Source organism: Carlito syrichta, unplaced genomic scaffold, assembly GCF_000164805.1.
Source record: "Carlito syrichta isolate Samal-C Ts95f unplaced genomic scaffold, Tarsius_syrichta-2.0.1 Scaffold288314, whole genome shotgun sequence".
Taxonomy (NCBI): Eukaryota; Metazoa; Chordata; class Mammalia; order Primates; family Tarsiidae; genus Carlito; species Carlito syrichta.
In genome coordinates, this window is record NW_007232410.1 from 170,949 (window position 1) to 194,742 (window position 23,794).

General features: G+C 37.4%; 1 protein-coding gene across 1 annotated transcript in view; it reads left to right on the plus strand.

The window, feature by feature from the left end:
* The first annotated feature begins 742 nt into the window (after nucleotides 1-742).
* The window catches only part of ASB5 (ankyrin repeat and SOCS box containing 5), a 58,845-nt gene continuing 35,793 nt past the window's right edge, over nucleotides 743-23,794 (plus strand). The window contains exon 1 of the mRNA XM_008053582.2: nucleotides 743-1,052. Coding sequence (XP_008051773.1) covers nucleotides 857-1,052 — 196 coding nt within the window. The 5' untranslated portion in view covers nucleotides 743-856. The remainder of the gene's footprint in view (nucleotides 1,053-23,794) is intronic.

Genomic DNA, 23,794 nt, shown 5'->3' on the forward strand with positions numbered 1-23,794 from the left:
TTAACATAGCAAGACCTCCTCTCTACAAAAAAAAAAACCCCAAAACTTTTTAATAGTTGAGCTTGGTGGTGCATGCCTTTAGGTCCCAGCTGCTTAGGAGGCTGAGACAGGAGGCTCACCTGGGCCTAAGAGGTCGAGGCTATGGTAAGCCATGATTGCACAACTGTACTCCAGTCTGGGTGACAGAGTGAGACCCTGACTCAAAGAAAAAAAAAAGTGTTCACTGGATAAATAAACAGTGTAAAGTTGTTAATCCGTGATGTTCCAGTCTAACGACACGTAAGAAAAATAAGGTATTTCCTGACAGTGAAACAAACACCATAATTGGCTAATTTGACAAGCAGCCATTAAGAGCCAAGTCATAGACTGTTTGCTGATTTAGTTCATGGTCTACAAATAGTACCATTTGAAAGCCTTGAATTGATAGACATAACCTTACCTCGCTATTCTGAATGTCATTTGTATTTAACGATGGGGACCACAGACACAGTCTTCAAATTGTTCTTGATAATGAAATGCAAAAAAAAAAAAGGAAATAATCTGTGTACAAATTTATATGTATTTCAATATCTGGATCTTGAAATTCATAACAGAGAGGTGGAGTCATTTTATATGGAGAATGGAAAGTCAGGAGTCTTATCACACAGTGACGTCATTGCTTCCATGGAATATTTTCGGACCAATAGGAGCTTGCGAAGAACTTTTACGAACAGTATAAATATGCTGAGCTGTAGGCATCATTACCAGCTGATGTGTTCTTTCCTCAGGACCAGCTGTTCTGGAGCATCCCGGACTGGAGCCAGGCACATTTGAGACTTGGATCTAACCGGAGACTGCTGTGGCCACTTCTGCAGCCATGTCGGTGTTAGAAGAGAGCCGGCCTTTTGCTCAACAGTTATCCAATGTCTACTTTACGATCCTTTCGCTCTTCTGTTTTAAGCTTTTTGTGAAAATCAGCCTCGCCATCCTCAGTCATTTCTACATTGTGAAAGGCAACCGCAAGGAAGCTGCAAGGATAGCTGCTGAATTTTACGGAGTAACCCAAGGGCAAGGTATGTTTATGATAATCCTCTCTTGTTTCAAGTTCACTTTAACTACCATTTGATCCCCTGTCCGAGGAAACATCACATGTTTTCTTTACGAACCACTTCAAAGTGAATATTCTGTAAACTAGTGTTAAGGAAAATACTTGGAGCTGACTTCATGGCTTTATGAAAAAGAAAGTTACTTTTTGTGTGTGTAAATATTTGGGTTAGAATCAAGGTTATCATTGCAAAATAGATAGAGGAAAACATACTATTAAATGTATACATTTATTTTTCTATTCGGATACAATTTAAAAATTTAAGCATTTAATTTGCCGAACTATATTTTTAGCTTTAGAAGTAACTGATTGCACCTCAATTCTTCTTTAACGTGTACCTTGAGTGCATGATTTTAAATAAAATCGTTGTGATTTTATTTAATTGTGATTGATTGAAAGAAGAGGACTTCACAATTTTGTTTCTCACAACTTTATTTTAATAAGATTAACTATTTGATTCTAAAGTAATGCTCAAAGAGTAAAGATTTATGGCATGTGTATTCCTGATGGAATTGCTATTGCTTTATTCAGTTTGTGAAAAATTGATTATAAAAGGATGGGAACACAATTCACAAATTTTTTATATGTGGGCAGTCAAAGGCATTGTGTTCCTTAGAAGAAATTAAAGTTTGAAACCAAATGAGAAACAATAATTTTAATTATAGACTTTAAAATTTGTAAAACGGTTTGCATTTTACTGAAACAATATTCTGGACAATCAAAAGAATTCATAGGGTGGGCTTCAAAGTGCCATTTGAATTTCTTATCATCTTGAGATTCATTTCTGATTTGATAATCAGCACATATGCATGAACATTTTGCAGACCTGTTACCTCTAAAGCAATTTAAATTTTCAGAATCAAAATTTATTGTTCCATAGCTATACAATGTAAACTTTTTAAAAAGAGCAGTAAGAGTAGAAAGTTTGCCTTCTTAAAATCTATTTTTTTATGTTTCTCAATGTGCAAAATCATTCAATTAAAAATCTACATTACTCTATCAGTACATGGAAAGTGAAAGTCGAGTGAAGGTGGAAATTTCTTGTTGGTGCGTGAAGTCAAGAATAAATATATTGTCCTCGAACATTGCTTTATATGCAAAGTGAGAAATTTATGTACTCACTCAAAGCAGGGAAAATCTAAGTGCTCACAAGAAATTCTCACAGGGAAGATGAAATTTCGAGGAAATAGGCAGCATTTAATCCTCCACCTACCAGTCCTGCTCCAGAACAGAAAGAACTGACTCACAGTGTAATACACATACTATGTGATTCAACTGCAAATAAAAACTTTTGTTGGTAAAATGGAACATCTGTGTACAAAACAGCAAACATAGAAAACTAGAAAACAGAAGGCATATTCCAGATATAAGACTAAATAGATTATAGGGTCCTAAGGTGGCATAATTTCCCCTCATGGGCAGCCCGTGACTCATAACTTCATAATCAAATCTGGTGTACGTATTATAAGAAATGTCTTTTGTTAGAACATGAAATATTGGCTTAAAAAAAGAAACTATTTTGTGGGTTGATAAGGGTTTTCGAGGAAGCTACAGAAACTTCTTTCTGTACTTATTTACAAATGAAACAGTTATCTCTCTTTAGATTGATCTCAGTGTGCTTAAGCTGGTTAATCATAGGCATATTTGAAATGGTCTTCATGTTCTCATCTACTTTTATGATTCTATTTTTTTCTGAGTTGGAGTCTCACTCTGTCGCCCAGACTGGAGTGCAGTGGCCACTCCCGGCCACCGCAGCCTCGACCTGCTGGGCCCCGGCGATCCTTCCACCTCAGCCTTCCGAGTAGCCGGAATTACAGGCATGCGCTACCACGCCCGGCTGATTTTTTTTTATTTATTTATTGTAGAGATGAGGTCTTGCTGCCCAGGCGGGTCTCGAACCCGCGGGCTCAGGTAATCCACTCACCTCAGCCTCCCAAAGGCACGGGATTACAGGCTGAGCCACCGAACCCGGTTTATGATTCTATTTTAAGATAAACTAGAACGCTAGGATTTTGTCCCACGACAGAAGAAAGAAGGAAATCAATCCTAATAGAAAACAATTTTCCTAGAAATATAGAAAGGAAAAATTTTTTAAAAACTTTTTTGTGCTGTTTTTAATGTTAGATCTATTTAATAAAATGTTCCCTTCCGTGTCATGCTGTATATTGAACAGTAAGATACATTATTATAACTTTTAATCGGTGTAAGCATAATTAGCCTCTAATTGTATTTTAACATTAGGAGAACAAATCAGGTACCTTATAAAAAACTCTTTCTTAATCTACTTGTAAGGGTTCATTCTTTTCTACCCAGAAAATTATTACTTTCTCCATTTTAACGTAGCTTTGTTCTTTTATTTACTATAATTAAACTTTTATTTTGTTTTTGTTTTTATAATGAACTAATTGGACTTAATTATCTTTGCTTAATCCAGCCACTTCCTCCTTCTTGGGGAAGATTATCACCTCCATTCCAACTTGAGTTAGGTTTCTCATTCTTAATTTCAAGGCTTAGCCAGACCGCTCCCCAACATTTCTGATGTGGAGTGGCCAGATTCCATGACATAAGAGATGATGTGTGTATTTTCATTGCTTTCTTGCTCACAGAAGACTTTGTTGACAACATCCTGGATGTCCTCCCTGCAATAGTACTTTTGGCATGAAATAAAAGGAGCTGCTAATTTTCCTAGGTACTATTGCAAATCAGCTCATTGTATTAGGCAAATAGTAGAGTAGTTTTTTTAAGCACTCTCCAGTCAAACTTGAGACCAAGTTATGACCACATGAGAATGCTAAAAAGCTAAATGGTGTCTGAAATAGCTTAAGATAGTTCCTTCTTGGTCCCTTTGCTATTTCATTAAACTTTACAAATCCATCTTTTCATCTCTGAAGACTTTGAACAACCCCACCATCATATGGAAAGGTCCTCTTCTCTGTTTGCTTTTCTAACTACCTCCTATATCATTCTTGCTGTTAAATGTCCTGAGTATAATCTCTATATATCAGAAGTCTAGTTTATTTTTGCAGCTAGCATTGTACTTTGAGACTGTCAATGAGACTAACAGGAGGTGAAAGGTGTTTTCAATTGTAGTGTTCAACAGTATAGAGAGCAAATGGAAATATGGGGAAACACATTTGGTGACATCCCTCCAAAGGCCTGAGAAAGTCACAAACTTCTCCTAGCCCAAGGGCACCTCAAGACGCAGCTCCTTTCTTCTATTTAGGGCCGTACTTTTCGGGTTCTATCTTAGACTCTGATGAAATTTAGCAGTTTTTATCTACAAGTGGAGAAGGCCCGTTGGAAAAACCTATTTTTTGAACATCCTTGATATCAAGACACTGAAGATACAGGATACATAAAAGGCAAAAGGTATTATTCCCTGCTACTTTGATTAGAAGTATTTTATATTCTAATTGAAGAGACAGGATATCTATATGTAATGATTGATTTCCAGAATACTAAATGTCAAATGAATCTAAAGAATGAAAGGGTCAAGCCGGGCTTGGTGGCTCAGCCAGTAATCCTGCGCCTTTGGGAGGCTGAGGTGAGTGGATTGCCTGAGACCACGGGTTCGAGACCCACCTGGGCAGCGAGACCTCATCTCTACAATAAATCAAAAAATCAGCTGGGTGTGATAGTGTGCACCTATAATTCCGGCTACTCGGAAGGCTGAGGCGGAAGGATCTCCGGAGCCCAGCAGGTCGAGGCTGCGGTGGCCGGGAGCGGCCACTGCACTCCAGTCTGGGCGACAGAGTGAGACTCCAACTCAAAAAAAAAAGCATGAAAGGGTCATTTTTAGATTTGAACTTTCAGAGATATTGTTGCAGAAGAGGAAAATCTTGACCCCAGGAGTGAACGAAGTCATGAATTTATGGGTGCACAGGGAACACTGGGAGACAGTAGATTTGGCCTGAGTCAAGAGTTCATGCAGTAGAAAAATAATAGTAAGTTAGACCTAGATATGAAAACATTTAATTGGCAGGGTAAGCAATTCAGACTTAACTTTAAAGGTAATAGGAGTCATTGAAAGTTTCTGTTATGAGTGAAGGTATGAAAATAAGAAAGGTTATGTATGGAACCATAATTTAATGTAGATTTATATAGACACAATATTTGAAATTAAATAATGTGACAGGTTTGAAGTAGACTGACCAATTAGGACCTTGCCATAAGCAGATGAGGACCTAGACTGGTTTGGTGATGATGGTGTGGACAGAAAGGAAAAAAAAAATGACAACAAAAAACAAAGAAAAAAAAAAAACGAAGAAACAAATCTGATGGTGCTTTAAATAGCATTGGCAGAGAGCACAGAAGTTACCTTAGAGTAATCGAATGTCTCCCGGAATCAGATTTTTTTTAAATTTTATTTTAAAGCTTTGGGGTACAATTCAGGGTTAGGTATACAAGTGTTCATTATGCAAGAACCCTTGTTGATGAGGTGTGGCCCTCACTCCCCTGGCAGTTTCCCACTACTGCCAATCCCACGCCCCTCCCCAGCAGTTTTCCACTACTGCCAATCTCTTTCTTATAGTATTGTGATAATTGTTCAAGGTCTGCTTATGAATGAGAACATGTGGTACTCAGTTCTTTGTTCCAGAGTTAGATATTAACATGTTAGTCAGAAGAGAGCTTTATTAACTACAAGTCTGCAGTTCTCAGCCAAGGCCACCCCTCAGAGGCGGACCCTTAGCTGTTGGTGAGAATGATAGGTTACCTGCTTGTCTCTACTGGGAAATGTCAAGATAAATCAGGAAGTAGTAGAGCTAGAATCTGAATTCTCGTCATCCATTTGACTTATTTAATGCATTCTGTTTGTTCTATGCTTCAAAAGAAAATCACTAAGTAGCCTTCTAATTATTATTTGGCTTCCATCTAGATCTGTCCACAAAAAGAGAATGTGCTAACTTGTCTTCTGGAATGTTTTAGTTCATCCGACATTTATAGTTCTTGTAAATTAATATATTTGTGTCCTGATATCAACCTTCAGCATTTTGTGCTCCTTGAATTGTAAATTCATCTCTGAGATGTGAATTTTCTCCAGCTTTGCTGATAAATCAAGTTTCTGAGCCTGAAAGACCATGGACCACATTTTGGATTGTGGGGAATTCATCTAGATATTGTGTCTCTGTGAGGCTGCATGGGAAACAATCGGGCAACACTTAGGTGAGGTTAGTTTCTTCAGGCACTCCTTGCAAAGTCGAGACTTACGTAGAACATGGAATTATTTGGGATAATCTGGTAGAATATTTGTGCTTGTGATTTTGTTAGTTTTGTTTTAGGGTTGGCATTAAACATACAATAATTTGTCATCACGTCTATGACTGATGCTTGGAAATAGGATACAGTGTAAATATACCAGCTCAGGTCAAATGGCAAAAGACCATGTCATCTTGGGAGAATAGTGTTATCTGGATAGGAAAAGTAGCTGGATTTTTTAATCACAACTTTTTTCCTCTATTAGTAAAGTGCATTCGAGGTCTAAAGCTAGCTTTAGGAATTTAACTTTACAGCAGACGCCAGTTATAGCAACAGTAATATTCATTATGCTTATTTCTGTGGAGCCACTTGTTTTCCATGATTTTTGGTGCTTCAGTGTTGCCTGTGCATGAGATTAGTTATCTTAGGGACATTTCGCAGAATCACAGAAATTAAAAACTTCAGGAGGCAAATCTGTAGATGACTTATTTAATGTTTTTTGTTACATAAAGGTATAAAAATATCCTGCAGATGTGAGTTTGGGGACACATTTTCTATACATAAATGGAACAACTTTACATAAGAATAACTGGAATCAATAGAACTGCTCTTGTGTGACAAAAGCCATGACATTATACTCAAAAGTACTACTAAAACTTTATTTCAAAAGAGGTTTTTAATTTTGTTCAAGCTTTACTGTTTTTAAGAAATGCCAAACCACTTTTTGGGGAAAAAAAATCACCATAATCTTGTAAATTAAAAACGGAAACTGGGAGCAAAGTTCCATATTTGGAAGTGACTTTGTCAAATTTTAATATATTAATACCTTTCCTTTCCTCTGTCTTATTCATTTAGTGTTGCCATAAAGGAATACCTATGGCTGGAGTGACTTGTAAAGAAAAGAGGTTTAAATAACAAAATAGCTCACCCTCGTGGCTGGTGAGGCCTCAGGCTGCTTCTAGTCACAGTCGAAGGCAGAAGGAAAGCTGGTGTGTGCGGAGATCACAGGACAAGAGACAAAGCAGATGAGGGCGGTGCCAGACTCCTAAACAACCAGAACTCTCAGGAACTAATAGAGTGAGAACTCATGCACTTCAAAGGGAGGAAGGGCATTAATCTATTCATGGGGGTTCCATCCCCATGATTCAAACACCTCCCCCTAGGCCCCATCTACAACATTGGGGCTTAAATTTCAACATGAGGTTTGGAGAGAACAAACATCCCAGCCATGGAACTCTGTATTTAGGGAAATGTATACATTTCTGAAGTTGAAGAATTTGATATGGTTGATCCCTTAGGAGGGATCAGTTTTCCTAGGAATAGTTTTCTCATACCTTGTTCATCTCTCCCTTCCTTTAGTCATTCAGTTATGTGCTCACTTATTACTTACATCATACTGTGCTTACACAACATTTATGTATGTATCTGTCAGGTCAAAGATACTGTGCTAAGCATTAGAAATAAAATATACAAACAAACCACAGTCTCTTCTAAAGGTTTACACAGTCTAGTGGAGGAGAGACAGACCTCCAAGTTTAAAAACATGGCAAATGCAATTTATAAGGTTAAAGAAGCCACTACGGGGTTTCAGATGAAAGAATATAGAGCTAAGAATAGTTCTGCTGGGACACATCAGTTAAATAGAAGCTGCACTAACAATATACATGCCTTCTCCCCCAGTTGTTCACGTTTCCTTATTTATGATGCTCAAAAAGAATCTCAATTCCCCACTTTCACTCCCTACTAACTTTTTTACTTCTCAACTTGTTATTTCTAATTTATATATCTCTTTCTTCAAGCTTTACCTTAAGACTCAGAGTTTTATTGTTAAAATAACATATTTTTAGGAAAGAAACAAGTATGTGCATTGCTTATCTACTAAGTTTTGTGGAAAATGGCAAATATTTCAATGAAAAAATTTCAAATGGATTTTGGGTATTTTAACAGGTAACATTGGTATAGTCAACTCTTGACACATGTTTTGTACAATAAGGTTAATGAAAGAAGGAAAACTAGGTCTTAACTTTTTGCTTCTCAATTTACTGTCTCTTTTAGAAGACAGTAAATTATTAAAATAAGCGATTTTTCTGATTCTTTGATATAACTTGATATAGTTTTGAATTTAACTCAGTCCACTAAATAGTTGGATACCTACTTTATTCCTAGCCCAATGTTGTACATATACCAATTTATCTATATAATATTTGACTAATTAATTTATAATATATAGTATGTTTGTATATAATGTCTTTATATAACATGTTATATATATAAGTGTATATGCTATATATGTTTACTACCTATGATAAAATAACTTGCTTTTATAATAGAGTTGCAGCTCTGTTCACAATAGCAAAAACATGGAACCAACCATGTTGTGTCCAATGAGAAGAGTTGGATGAGGAAAACTTGCACATGAAAAACAACCAAATAGCAAGCAAGTAAGAATTCACAGGGTACTAGATTGAAAACAGTTAAGTTTTGTCACTGGTGTTCTCAAAGAAGTCAGGAGGGTAAGAGACTGAGGATAATTTGAACATATAAGACACTTCATAAAGAAGGCAGAACGTAAGGTAGAAATTCAAAGCAGAACATACTTGGTTATATAAAAGTGGAGAGGGAATAAAACTGAATATAAAAGGGGGAAAAAGGAAAAGTTTCAAATGTAGAACTGAACTAGTTTGGTTTATCTGGAGCAAAAGTTGAAGTATAAATGCTAGAGATAAAGACATATACTAAATGGTTGGTGCCCAGTGGAAAAACTAAAGATACATCTCAAATCATACATCCAAAGTCAGCAGTTCTATTAAGAGATTTCTAATGACTTAATATGTCTTTATGTGTATTTCATGGACTGCATCTCAGAGAAGATGGAATACCTCCTAGACCTTAACCCAGCAGTACACATCCTACGAGTGGCTCCAAGGCAAACCCACGAATCCCTGCAACAATTTTAGCACTGCAAGCCTATTTCTAAACTGAAGAGGAGAGAAGAAAGATTATTCCCAGTGACAGATAAACCGTGTCATTTAAAGCAGGTGGAGTGTTGGAATGAGAAGGAAGGGAGGAAGGAAGGAAGGAAGGAAGGAAGGAAGGAAGGAAGGAAGGAAAGAAGGAAGGAAGGAAGGAAGAAAGAAAGGAAGGAAGGAAGGGAGGGAGGAATGGAGAGAGGGAGGGAGAAAAGAAGGAAATAATTTACTTATGAGCTATGTAGAACGTTTGACATTTCTTCACTACCAGCCGCATAGGGAACAAGTCATTCATTCTTTCCAACTTTCCCTCAGCAATACTATAAAACAGATCATTGGCTTTTTAGACTGGAAATAGCCAAAGAATATTAGGTCAGGAAGGGGAGAGGCTTAAGGAGTCTCATAAATTGTTAATACTGAAAGACTCAACCAGGTGGCCTGTGACTAACAAGCCCACTCTGTGAAATTTAGCTTAAGGCTGAAAGGATATTAGAATGATTATTTTTCCTCTCAATCCTACAATTCCCCATTGGTTACTATGAGACGGAATTTTTAAAATCTGTCTTATGAGTTGATTTAAGATTTTTCTAGATGGGCCCCAGAGACTGAGAGGCTAGTGTGGTGTGAGAAGACAAGGTTCTCATCGGCCGCCATCCTCTCTTTGAATGGAGTAACTCTACTTTCATGAATCTTCATGAGTTGAGTTTTAAGAGAAAATTTTCTTCAAAGAAAGGAAAAAAAATGATATTTGAAACTAAACTATCTCAGTTTACTGAAAACATTATCTGTTTCATGTATCTTTACAGAACCCAACCTTCCTATAATATGAGTCATAACTAAATATCCTTTCAAAATTCTTTCCTAGGGATTAGACCAGCAGCAAACATCTTGAGCCTGTCCGGAATGTGCAAAACTATGTGAAATGGCACGGAGTTACCCCCTCTCCATCAGGGCAGCTAAAATTTCTATGTCAGCCTTACCTACTGAGTAAAATAGAAACCTTCAGAAATACATAGACTCTTTCCAAAAGGCTTATAGTCTTAAACTACAAACAGTACAAACACACTGAAATTTAACACCAAAATGCCATTCATGTTTTTAAATAGAACCACTGGCTCACCTCAACGGCCAAGTGTGCAGCTTGATTTAAATGAAAACTGACAATGATAAAATTAAAGTTAAGGCCCATCCATTGGAAATCTGCTCTTCACTATCATAATGCTGCAAAGTCCCTTGTTAGTAAATTGAATTGCGTGAGGCTGCCAAAGTGAGAAAGAAAGCCATTCTCCTTCTAAAGAAGCCTCAGCACACCACAAAAGCAATTAACTCATGACTATAAAAACAAGGGTGACTTTGCGAGTGACTCAACCCCTCAGTAACGACCAAGCACATCTTTGATCAACCACTGAGGAGATTTATGAGCACTTATGTTTCCCCATTGCTGCCACATTCACTAGAGAAATGATTGTTCCTATCATCCATCAAGTGAAAGTAATAAGTCATTTTTAGAATGAAACAATGCACCCTGTGAGCTCTTGAATTTGAAAGCATGATGTCTTATTTGCCTCTTCCACTGTGATCTAGGATGGCAGATTTGGAAAAGGAAAAAGTACTAGTTCCTTCACAGTTCAAATACACAGATCACAGATCTATTGAATCTGGGGAAGAATAAATACCTCCTCATAGTAACTCTTCAAGAACTTAAAGATAAGGAGCTGATAAATCATTGGAACATCTCTGTCTCTCGCCCCTGTAGTTATAATACAAATACTCACCTAGTGAAATATAGTACAGGAGCTAATTTTCATGGTCATTTACCATTACCTAGAGAAACTAACCAAGACTGGCTTGGGTTGAAGAGAAAAATCTTCTGTATAATACATGTTAAGTCCTAAAACAATACTTATATATCTAATGGATATAGCACTCCAAAAACGTGAAGTAAAGGGGAATCTGTTTAAGGAAGCTCTATACTTAGTGTCTACTGAACTGATGATATTTTAAAAATAATTTTTATTTGTTAAAGTTAATTGAACTCAATGATTCAGATTTTTGTAATGTTTAAAAGCTTAATTTTAAAAATCACATTCAAATGACCACAAATCTGTTTCTATGACATTATGATGAATATTTTATTTTTTTATGACTTTTGAAAGACTATATATGGAAGTAGAAGGGAATAAAAGCACAGAGTTTGTGATTAACCTAAGGTTCAGGAGGTAAGCTTATGATTCTTGCCAAATACTTGAATAAGAACTGAACTGTAACAGGAGTATAAGGAAAGTAATCTGTCAAACCTGCTGTTATTCTGGAGAAGAAAATTACAAAAGTAACTTGACCCTTCCAATGACTGTCAATGGCATATAAGAAAAACAATGCCTTGGATATTGTAGAAAGTCAGCAAATATCAGTAGAATTAATAAAAGACCTTAAATTAGGTAACATTGAGATTAAAAATCACATTGCATATAGCATAATGATCTACTCAGGCGTAAATAGTTCTATGATGGTTCTAGCACTTTTCTAGCTGTGTGATCTTGAGAAAGTTGCTTAATATCTGTAGACCTCAGTTTCTTCATCAGAAAAATGTAGATACTGACACTTAGAAGGGTTGATGCAAATCTTATATGGCATATAATTTATTACCTAAGCCATATAGTGAACACTCTGTATTATACTTTAAGTATATGTTATATATTTAAATACATAAATATGTTAGCTGTCTATATTATACTTAAAAAACATTCAAGCCAGGCTCGATGGCTCAGCCTGTAATCCCACACCTTTGGGAGGCTGAGGTGAGTGGATTGCCTGAGCCTGCGGGTTCGGGACCTGCCTGGGCAGCGAGACCTCATCTCTACAATAAATCAAAAAATCAGCCGGGCGTGGTAGCGCATGCCTGTAATTCCGGCTACTCGGAAGGCTGAGGCGGAAGGATCGCCGGAGCCCAGCAGGTCGAGGCTGCGGTGGCTGGGAGCGGCCACTGCACTCCAGTCTGGGCAACAGAGTGAGACTCCAACTCAAAAAAAAAAACAACAAAAAAACCCCCAAAAACATTCAAAAGCAGGAAAATTTCCCCACAAGTTAGTAACACAGAGAAGCATCAATAAAAGGTAGTAAATTGTAATAAATTAACTGGTTTTTTGTTTTGTTTCATTTTTTGTTTTACCAAACAGCTTCTACAAGCACATAATAATACCAGAAAGTATCTCTCTACTCAGCAGGCATTCTATCCCAGCATTCTGTTAACATTCTAGGTAGTTGGTTTAAGAACTTAAGAGGTTGGTTTTATTTCTATGTCAATTTAACAATAATCAGCTGAAGCTCTGAAAAGTTTAGTATGTTGTTGGCTTTTCACTGAGTCATTGAAAGAAGCAGAATTTCAATCCAGAACCTATCGGCCACTGCGCTGTCATCCTTAAACAGCGGCCTCTGCCTGGTCTTTCCCCCTGAGTGGACACAGGGTGGGTATAAAAATCAAACCTCTGTTGTGCACGATGTGGCTGTATCACCCATGTGCTTTGTACCCTGGCCATTTCCATACAGAAGGTAAGATGCTTGAGAATTTTAACTACCAGGGGTACCCAGACTTTATTTATTTTAAAAATTGTGTATTTATTCTTACATGTTTAAACTTCAGTTACCTTCAAAGTATTCTCAAAGTTTGATGCAATACACCTATTGAGACGCTTTTTCTGCTGCTCAGAACAGTTGTTGAACTTGTCAATTTTCATGCCTTTTAGTGCTTCCACTGTTTTTTGTTTCACTTCTTCCATACTGGCAAAATATTTCCCTTTGAGGACTTTTTTCATCCAGGGAAACAAAAAAAAAGTTGCTTGGGGTGAGATCAGGTAAATAGGGAGGATGGGACATGGGAGTCATGTCGTTTTGGGTTCAGAACTGCTGAACACTCAGCATGATATAGGCAGATGCGCTTGTCAATCACCCATCATGAAAAGGGGAAACGCACTGAAAAAAATCTCCAAAAAATAAAATTCACTGAAGCCAAACACAGCCTCTCACAATAATATTAGCTAATGCTGACAGGTTCCCAGAACACTTACCTAGTGGGGAAATTCAGTGCTACAAGGGGCCCTCCAAAAAATAATTCCAGGTTTTTTCGGGGCCCCCATCATATTTAAAATGTATATATATAAAACAAAGTTTGCCTAACATAAACAGTTCATTTCATGCCTTTAAGACTCAAGATGTATCCTAACTGAACTACCACAAGGACTGAAAAACCAAACACCACATGTTCTCACTTAGAAGTGTGAGCTACATTAAGGATCTGAAAAGGCATAGAGAATAATATAAGGGACATTGGAGATTCAATGAGGAGGGAGGGGATGGATGGATGAAAAATCACCTCTTAGGTACAATGTGCACAGGAGGGAGTGCTGGGTCCACTGAAAGTCCAAACTTTTTCTCCACTATACGATGCAACCATGTCGCCAAAAACGATTTGTACTTCCTAAAGCTATTGAAATACAGGGGCCAAAAAAGTGTCTATCTATCTATCTCCCAACACAAGCAGTCATTTTATACCTTTAAGACTCAGGACCTGCTTAGTATTCAGATACCCCCTCTTGAGACACTTCACAAGACATTCTGAGGTGAGAGGATTGGAGGACACCGATGCTGGGAGTTTGGCTGCTGTGGCCAGGATCTCGGCAGAATGTTACTTTGCGAGGGCTACTTCAGAGTTGGGAGTTTTCAAATTACTTGCAGAAATTTCTGCTTTGATCTTACTCTGTTAGAGAAACTTTTATTGACAGAAACCCATTGGACGGAAATGTTTTCCTTGGCAAACCTGGTCTAATACCTGGCCATGGCTGTACTGTGGGAAGACCCGACTTGTTCCTTGAGGACTCTGTGGTGAACTTGGAAGAGTGTTAGCAATGGCAGGTCATGGTGAATTGCTAGTTCCTCTTTGTCATCAGTGCCACACAGAGAATCAAGGTCACTTAACCTCTAACATACCAAAGTACCGGCTGTTACTACTGTCCTCTGCCAAGCCATCCTCCTGAAAAGCCTCTTGTCCTTTTATTTCCTGTTTTTGTAATCCCTGATAGCTGAAAATTAAAGACAAAAAAATAATGACAATACTCACAGTGAAGAGCAGAGTCAGCTGGTTCAGAGATGTGACTTTTTTCCTTATTTCTCTGCCTTTTTCTGGCAGCTGGTGTCTCCAGGAAGTGACTGAAACATAGTTTTTCACCAGACACATCTTACATAAAATAAGCATATTATGTCTGGAAATAAAGTGCAAAACTATTTTCTAGAATCATTGAAAGACCTCAACTTGGGTTTCATGTCTTAAATGACCTGAGGCCCTGAGTGCAAGTTTGCAAAGTTCCTGTTCAAGAGCTGTGACTCCCAGGAACACTTGCACCTTCCTGGGGCCACCAGAAAGGCCGTCTGAAGGTGGCTAAGTGTCTATCCGAGAATAAGGAATCACAAAGAACGACTTTTTGTTCTCTCTCTTCAGTATGAGACCCTGAACTGTAAATCAGTCGGAAACAGAGTGATAATCACAACAGTAGGAAAAATAACACTCTCAGCGGTGAGATCTGAGAGGCTGGTTTCTCCTACAGGATGTGCAGGGATGGGGGAGAATCTCAACCTTAAGTTAGAAGTGGGGTTTTCTCCTGAAACTTGGGAGGAATATAAAGTACAAAAATCATTCTCAAAATGGAATGCCTTTTAGGGATATTCTCGGATAGACACTTAGCCACCTTCAGACGGCCTTTGTGGTGGCCCCAGGAAGGTGCAAGTATGCCTTTCATAAACTTGAAAGCAGTATTTTTTTGGGGAGGGGTCTTACTTTGTCACCCAGGTTGGAGTGCAGTGGTATGATCATGGCTTACTGCAGCCTTGACCTCTTGGGCTCAGGCAATCATCCCAACCCAGCCTACTGAGTAGATGGAAATACAGGTGTGTGCCACCACACCTGGCTAATTTTTGGATTTTTTTTTTCCGAGATGAAGTCTCACTATATTGTTCAGGCTGATCTTGAACCCCTGGGCTTAAGCAATCCACCCATCTCAGTCTCCCAAAGTGTTGGGATTACAGACATGAGCCACCATCCCCAGCCTGACAGCAATAATTTTAAGTAACCCAGCAGTATATGACAGCCCCTACAATATTTATGATGTAACCCAGTCCTGCCTAGTCTTTCATGGACTCTTAAGGGATCATACTGATGACACCATCCTGGCCATTTGTTCTCTTCTCTGAGATGACATAAATTCAGCTTTGTGCAATAATTTCAGAATAGTGATATTCTAACAGAATTCCTATTTTTCAAAACCTCTAAATCCTAGGTGCTTTAAAAACTATGCTTAAAACTTAGTAAAATACCAATCAAAGATAGACAGCAGAATATGTGCACAGTTATATTTTATAAGTTGTGTATAATACAGCTTTTAGTAAATTACTGAATTTTTGCCATACTACTTGCTACTTGAAGAAGTCCCTTGGGAAAGAAACAATCTATTCATTTTTATAAACGTAAATTTTTCATAGACTACATTTTCTTAAATTGAAGTACATCTATGTGTAGCATTTTTCAGAAAAAATTATGTAGTTAATATTGTAGACAGGAGAAGATAAGAAATGGAAAATGGAAATGGAAAAAAGTCAACCTCCTCTTCGACATGAAGTAAATCCTTTGATCCTCAAATGTGTTGTAATTAGACTTTGTGGGCATAGCTAGTCTTTTTTGGCATTTTTTTTCCCCTAGGCTTTGACTTGACATGCCTGTCTCATACTTTCTATCCACACACTTTCCTTTTTCCTCCTCTTCCTCTATGTAAGTAAATAATATTATGCTTCCTTTGCAGAGAAGGAAAAAGAGACTTACAAGTGTAGAAGAGCTTGTTCTAGGTCACTGATCTGCTTAGAGAAAAGTAGAAACGTGAACCCTGGCCTACTAACATTGCTTGGTACATCACCCATCCTTACCATTTGTGGGGTTTTGCTTCTTTGTTTTATTTTTTGAAATGTCCTTTGCTCAGATCTAATCTCTGTATCAGGCTGCAATCTATCTTTCAGAGACTTTGTAACAACCCTAGGAAGACAGAATATCATAAAACTTTCTGGGTTGCTTTCTCCCCATCCTTAAGATAACCTGAAGGAATCCAACACTGATGAGATCATCAAGTCGATTTCGTTACTAACTTGTAAGCCTTGTGATAACAGGGATTCATTTCAAACTCGGGACTTAGAAAAATGCCAGCGCGTGGCAGGTTCTTAATTTTCAAGGAGGGAAGAAATAAAGGAAGAAGGGGAAAAGGAAGGAAGGGAGGGGATTCAAACTTAAGTAAATGGAATTTATTGCCACTTTCAATACCTGGTGGTGCCTATTCTAATCATTACTGGCCTAGTGTTCTGGATGTATATACTCTGAATAAGCATAGCCATTGTCTCTGGGAGTTATTCCTAAAGAAAAATGAAAACAGAAAATTAGTACTCTCCAAAAATTGAATCTGTAAGTAATGCCTTTCACTCCTTCTTCTTAGTCAACTTATTGTCCCTTTTCCTGATTTATTTTAACCTCATGAAATCAGCATGAGCGCCTGCCTCACAAAATGAACCCTTTTTATGTTTGTTTGTTTAAACTAGAATCAGCTAATGGCCGTTAATGCATTCAAGTGTCTTCTTCATGACTTGTTAACTCCAAGATCGCTTTCCTTTTGGTAAAGAACACTGCTTGTTCACCATTTGATTTCCTATTCTAAGTGAATACATTTCTGTTCTGAAACATTTTAAACTTTCGGAGCCAAACCTTCATGTAGTATTAAATGTTTTTTTTTTGTTTATTTAAGATTGAATGTTCAACACACTACTTCATGGAGCCATAACTGACAAAGAGGTTGTTCTTTGGTTTCTCTAAGGCAGATCAGAAAATTTTCAAGAATTAGCAGGTGTTACAAGAATGGCTGATGTAAAAGTGACAATTGGCACCTGCTGACCACAATATCTCTGGGCTTGAGTTCTTTATACTCACAAACACTCTGTGTTTATGCCTATGTTCTAATTGTCAGTATCCGTTTTAGTTAGCTGAGTGGTAGGAATGATGAAACCAAACAAACAAACATAAATAGAAACCTTCCTTTTGCTTATATACACAACTGACTTATTCATATGTAGGCTGCTAGAAGATTCCAGTCGGAGGAATGGTCTGTCCCAGTGAGAGGAACTTGATTCTCCTGGCAGTCAATGTCACAGTCAAGGAAAGGAGAAGACAGCAGTTCCCAGAGAAGGCAGCAGCCCCTGGAGACAACTGGACAAAGGCAGAGTCCCTGCAGGACACCCTCAACTGTTCTGCTAACGTGGACGGGATGCCATCTTGGCATGTGAAATTGGAGTTGAGGCCAGCATGCCTGGGACCCCTGACTTTTTATGTGTTGTGCTCTGAAGATGTACTTTTGCAAATACATTTGGCTTTCACAAAAACAATCAACGGAAAACACCCAAACTGCTGTCAGCGCCCAAACCTCCCATGAGCACGTGGATAGTGGTGATGAAACTATTTGTGGCTAGAGCCATGGGGTGGAGAAGGATTACGTCTAAAATGGTTCTTCCATTAAGTCCTTGCCCATGATGCAGATCAGATTTTCTCCCAGCAGCTGTCATCCTCTGACTAGAGAACACGGGTTGCTGATTTCATTCCTTGTATGGATTTGTGACCCTTCAAACATTTCGAGCTCCGGTTGATAGATAAAACATTGTGTGAAAAGATACTGGAAAGAAAGAAGGAAAGGACCAGAAAAGTGTCATTTTATGAGAATAGTAAATGCCCAATTTTACCTAACCTGCCAGGGGCTGTTCTAAACAAGAACCATTATAAACACACTTAACCTTCACAAAAACCTAATGGTGTAGGTGCTATGGATTCTTAGATGTTTTTGCCTTCCTTATTTAATTATCATGGGTTTAGGTTTGTTTGCCTAGGGTGCTAGGTAGTAATATTGGATAGAACAGAGTAGGAGGCAGGCTCTCTTTCTGGGATCCAATACATTGGATAGAACAGAGTAGGAGGCAGGCTCTCTTTCTGGGAGCCCCATGGGTGATTTTGAGGATACCACCTACCCTCTCTCAACCTCAGTTTGTTTTTTTTTTTCATCTGCAGAATGAAGGAGTTAGACAGGATCCGTGGTTTTTGAATCATTTTTAAGCCATCGGCCTTTTTGTGATGCTCTGGAATTTCCCTTTTTAAAGCTGATGGAATGGAAGCAGCCCCCTTTGAAGATAGAGCCCTACGCATTGCTAGCACTTTTCGAGGTAGTTTTATTGAACTCCTAGTGTTCTTTGAAGCCATTTGTACAACACTAAAGTGGATGACATACAAGTCCACTTTTTGCTCTGAAGTGCTACGATTCTTTCACAGTACTTTGACTTTTGGTGAATCATTTTTCTACCAGAGAAACTTTCAGCACAGAGAACCCAAATTACCTTTTGTGACTTTATTGCACCCCCGACCTCATCCACCCTATTCCAGAATGAAGAATGTACTCGACTGAACTCCTCGGAACAACTGCCTTGAGTCACCAAATAATGTGTAGTGACAATTGCATGAGAACACCTGTCTTGCAGAGCACAACTCAGTTACTCACTTCCTTCCAAGGACCACCCAAGGTCATGTGAGGCACAGCGTTGGTGGTTTTGCTCTCCAGCCACTCTGGAGTATTCTTCCTTCTGCCTATGTTCCTGTTTTCTCTACTGCACACACTTTCCATACAAAGAGAAAGTTCCTAGGACATCTTGGGTGCTCTGTTTGTTCCATAGAGATGAACAGTTATTCCTCAGCACAAAGGGAGAGAGAACTGAAGTCTCTTATTGTCTTCAGCTGTAGAGCATATATTCAGTAGATGTGAGCAGTCAGGGAGTTCCAGTAATACTGAGCTTGGGACAAAGGACACTGGGGTCAGAAGAGCCAGACGCTTTCTCTTCTCCTCATGGGTGTCATGTTCTGTGTTAAACTCCTCCTCTATCTTAAAATCTTTTTGTTAATTAGTATTTTCTTGATCATAAAATATACTGCATTGGGAAAAAGTGGAAAAATTATTTTATAGAGTTTCATAAAACTCTCAAATAGAAACCTGTATAACCACCATTCAGTTCAAGAAATAGAACATTCTAGAACCCCAGAATCCCTTTCTGATCATAATATCCTCTCCCTATCTCACAAAGACAGAGTGACTGACTTTTATAGTAATTCTTTTTTTTTTGCCTTTCTTTATAGTTTTGGTGTCTGTGAATATATCCCAAATTGATATGGATTCCTTTAGCGTGTTTTTGAACTCTATACAAATTGAACAGTCTCTAAATCTTCATGACTTACTTTTCACATTGAGCAATATGATAGAAAGAATTTGGTATTCATTCATTTTCAATACTGTGAATCCCATTCCCGATTTGGGGCAATTATGAATAATATTCTATAAACATCTAGTACAAATAAGTTTGTGTAGCTCTAGGAGTGGAATTTCTGGGTCATAGGGCCTGTGTATTTTCAGTGTTTTAGCTAGGGTTACCTTGTTTCTCAATGTGGTTGTATCTATAGTGAAATCAGCAGTGTATGAAAATTCATATATTGTCAGTGTTCTTGATAATTGTCAATCTGCTGGGCATGTAGGGGTATCTTGTGGTTTAGCTTTCATTTCCTTGACTCACAATGCCATTTTCATATATTTATTTACCTTTTGGACTTCTTTTTTGATGTGCCTGCCAAATAATTTGCTTTCTGTTCTGTTTGGTCGACTGCCCTTTTTCATTATGTTTTAGAAGTTATTTATATATTCTGAAATTAGTTGGAAAATGAAAAATCAAAAGAACTATTTACAAATATCTTCTATTGCTTGACTTCTCACTTTTAATGGTATTTCTAATGGTGAACAAAAGCTCTTAATTTGAAAATAGTCAAATTTATATTTTTTCATTTTGATTAATACTCTTTCTTTAATTTATTTCAAAAGTTCTTCTGTACTTCAAGGCAATAAAATTAATTTTTGTGTTTTCTTTTTAAAGCTTTTCTTTCAAATTAATCCACTTGAAATTTTTTGAATGACTATTTTCCCCCCAGTTCATAGGCAATTATATTCATAACGTTTATTGGAAAGTTAGTTGTATAGTCTATAACCTGTCACTACAGTGTTCACTGTGGTCATTTCACGGTCCATTCTGCATAAGTCCTGTGTCTTTTCGTTAATGAGTCTGTTTATGGGCTCTCTTATCAGTCATATTTCTCTGGATCTATACCATATTCTACTAGTTTCTACAGCTTTATAATGGCTCTCAATATCTGATTTAAAAAGTCCCCTCACCTTTTTTTTTTTTTTCCAGTAGTTTTGGCTATTCTTGGCCATTTGAAATGACATATTTCAATCTTGGAAGCAATTTCTGTGGTTCACAAAATATTTTTTTGTTTTTGTTGGAATTTATTGAAACTATAAATCATTTATTTGAAGGAGAATTCACATCTTTGCAAGACTTGGCTTCCCAATCAATAGATATGATATAGTTTCTCATTGATATAGACCTTCTTGGACATCTCTCAATTGTGTTTTATTATTGTCATCCCCTGGGGGGATCTTACATATACTTGTTGAATTTATTTATAGGTCAAATTTATCCATAGTTAACAACTGCGTATACCATATATAGTATCTTATTAAATGTTCCTATTTTCTGCCTGTTTGTTGAGGGTATAGAGAAATGCAATTAATTTTTGTATATTAACTTTATACCCAGAAACCTTGTTAAACTCTCCTATTAATAGGATTGAATAACACTGTAATCTATAGGTTCTCTAGGGAATTTTCATGTGGAAAATCATATTATTTGTGAACAATGAGAGTTCTGTTTCTTCCTTTCTAAATGCTGTATAATTTTTTTTTTTTTTTTTTTTTTGAGTTGGAGTCTCACTCTGTCGCTCAGACTGGAGTGCAGTGGCCGCTCCCGGCCACCACAGCCTCGACCTGCTGGGCTCCGGCGATCCTTCCACCTCAGCCTTCCAAGTAGCTGAACTACAGGTGCGCGCTACCACGCCCGGCTGATTTTTTGATTTATTGTAGAGATGAGGTCTTGCTGCCCAGGCGGGTCTCGAACCCGCGGGCTCAGGCAATCCACTCACCTCAGCCTCCCAAAGGCGCAGGATTACAGGCTGAGCCACTGAGCCCAGCTGCTATATAATTTTTATTTCTTCTTTTATTCTGTGGTTTAAAACCTTTCATACAAAGTTGAATAGAGTGGTGGCAGTGAGTATTCATTTTTGTTTTTCAATTCCAAGGAAAATCTTTCAACATTTTGTCATTACATCTAATGTTTTCTAAAGAGTCTTCTGCTTGTTTTTGTAGACACCCTTTACCATTCTTCAGGAAATTTCTTGCTATTATCGCTGTGCTAGTTGGTTTGTATGTGTGTGTGTTTTACAACTCAAGCACTTTCGGCTGTGCACACATCTGATCATTCAGTTTGCTAAAGGAGAGCCTGCTTCTGCAAATGCATTTTTATTAAAACATGCCTCATATCATTAGGGATTCAAGCTTTATTATCTGGACAAGCAGTCCATAGTGCCTGAACTCACTAAATAAGCATCTGCCCTGTGGGTACGGGCCGCCTACACTTGCCCTCTGTGATCATGGCTGGTGCTGCAATATTGATTTAAACTATATGGTCTTTCCAAGAGTCTGTGCCTTACATCTTGAGCACATGGGCTGCATGTGTGCCGTGCATTCCTGAAAGATGGCCTGAAAGGTTCCTCCTCACCTTTTTAAAATGAGTTTTTTCAACTTTTTAAAATAAGTTTTTTCAACTTTTTAAACAGGTTGTCTCAGAAAAATCTGATTTAGTAGCATTATCATTCTTTCTTTCTGTTATCTCTTGGCCCACCCATTGTCTTCATAGAATCTGTAAAAAGCTTTCTCTTTAGGCTTAAAAGGAGATACAGTAAAACTTTTCTCTCCATTTGGTTCAATTTTGATACCTTAACAGCATAATATAGCAAGATTTACTTAGCCTAAGTTAAATAAACATTACTAATTTTATAAAGATCAATTTAGGGGGATTTATTAGGTTTGCATGGCTTCATAATGTATCTCAGCTCTTCCTAATAATGAACTGAGGAGAAATTAAGTTGATCCGGAAACCGCTGAAGTGCTGTGTTCTGAGGACAGGTTATAAGAGAGTAGCGGCTGAAGTGAGGCCTACGCCGTCTTAACTCATGTGACTGTTCATAGTTTGGCTAGTTTCACTTAGTAGTAGGTAAAATTGAGTTTTAGCAAAAAGATAGCCATGGTTAGTGGAAGAATGCCCCTCTCTGTCCTGTGGGTGAGGTCTTGTTTCTAAAGAGTTGCTTCAGGTTTAAATCATGCAGAGCCATCTGGGGTATTAATTGGCAGATTTTTAAAAAGTAGTATTTTTATTCTGTGCTATAGATATATGTAGCTATGGAAGTAAATGCGGCTTATGTGGGATGTGCCATACACCAATAGAGCTGTGCTTCAGTGTATGAGGCCTGTGTCACCCCAAGCTTACACTTGAATGATGTCATTTCTGCAGACAGGTGTGTGGGTATAATTTTATTCTTGTTCTCCTTAAATACGTGAGTCTGAATAAAACTTTAGGTACAGTGCTTTAAAAAGTCATATACATATATGCTATTCCGAGTAGAAGAGAGAGAAATGGGATTATAAAAGTAGTACAGTTAAAAGAACAAATGAAAGTGGGCAAAGAAACATAGAAAAGGTGAGATAAATAGAAAGCACAGAACTGATGTGGAAAAATAAATCCCAACTGTGTCAGTAATTAAATAGCTATAAAATTGACTGGGTTTTCCAATGGTAAGATAATTTTCAGATTGAATTTTTGTATTTTTAGAATTGATCCATCAGAAAAGTGGAAAATAAAAGGATCAAGAAAGATGTGCCCAAGATAAGTATTAACAAGAAGAGTTATTACTATATTAATATTATAAAAATAAGACTTTAAAGGAAAAAACATCCCTAGATGCCACTATATGATGTTAAAAGGTTGAATTTACTAAGAAACTGTAACAATTCTATGTATTCACCCAATAAATTTGCTTCAAAATGTAAAATTCAAAAATTGACATAACTACAAGAAGAAAAAAACATTCATAGAGTCTTCTCAGTAATTGATTGGTTAAGCAGGCAAACATGCTAATCATATAAACACAATGAAGACATTTTAAAAGTAGACCTAATTGATATATGGAACTCTACATCCACATTCTTTTCACATATATTTTGAACATTTACAAAAATTGAGTGTATTCAAGGTCATAAAACATGTCTCCATGGATTTCAAATGACTAACATTATAAAGTCCAGAGGTTTAACAGACTTTTCTTGTAACAAATCAGACAGTAAATATTTCAGTCTTTGTTAGCCAAATTTGTGGGATTAGTTGATCATAGGCCTTAACTCTGTAATTGTTGTATAAAAGCAAATATAGATGATATATAAACAAATGGGTTTAGTTCTGTTACAATAAAACTTCATTAACAAAACAGGTGGTA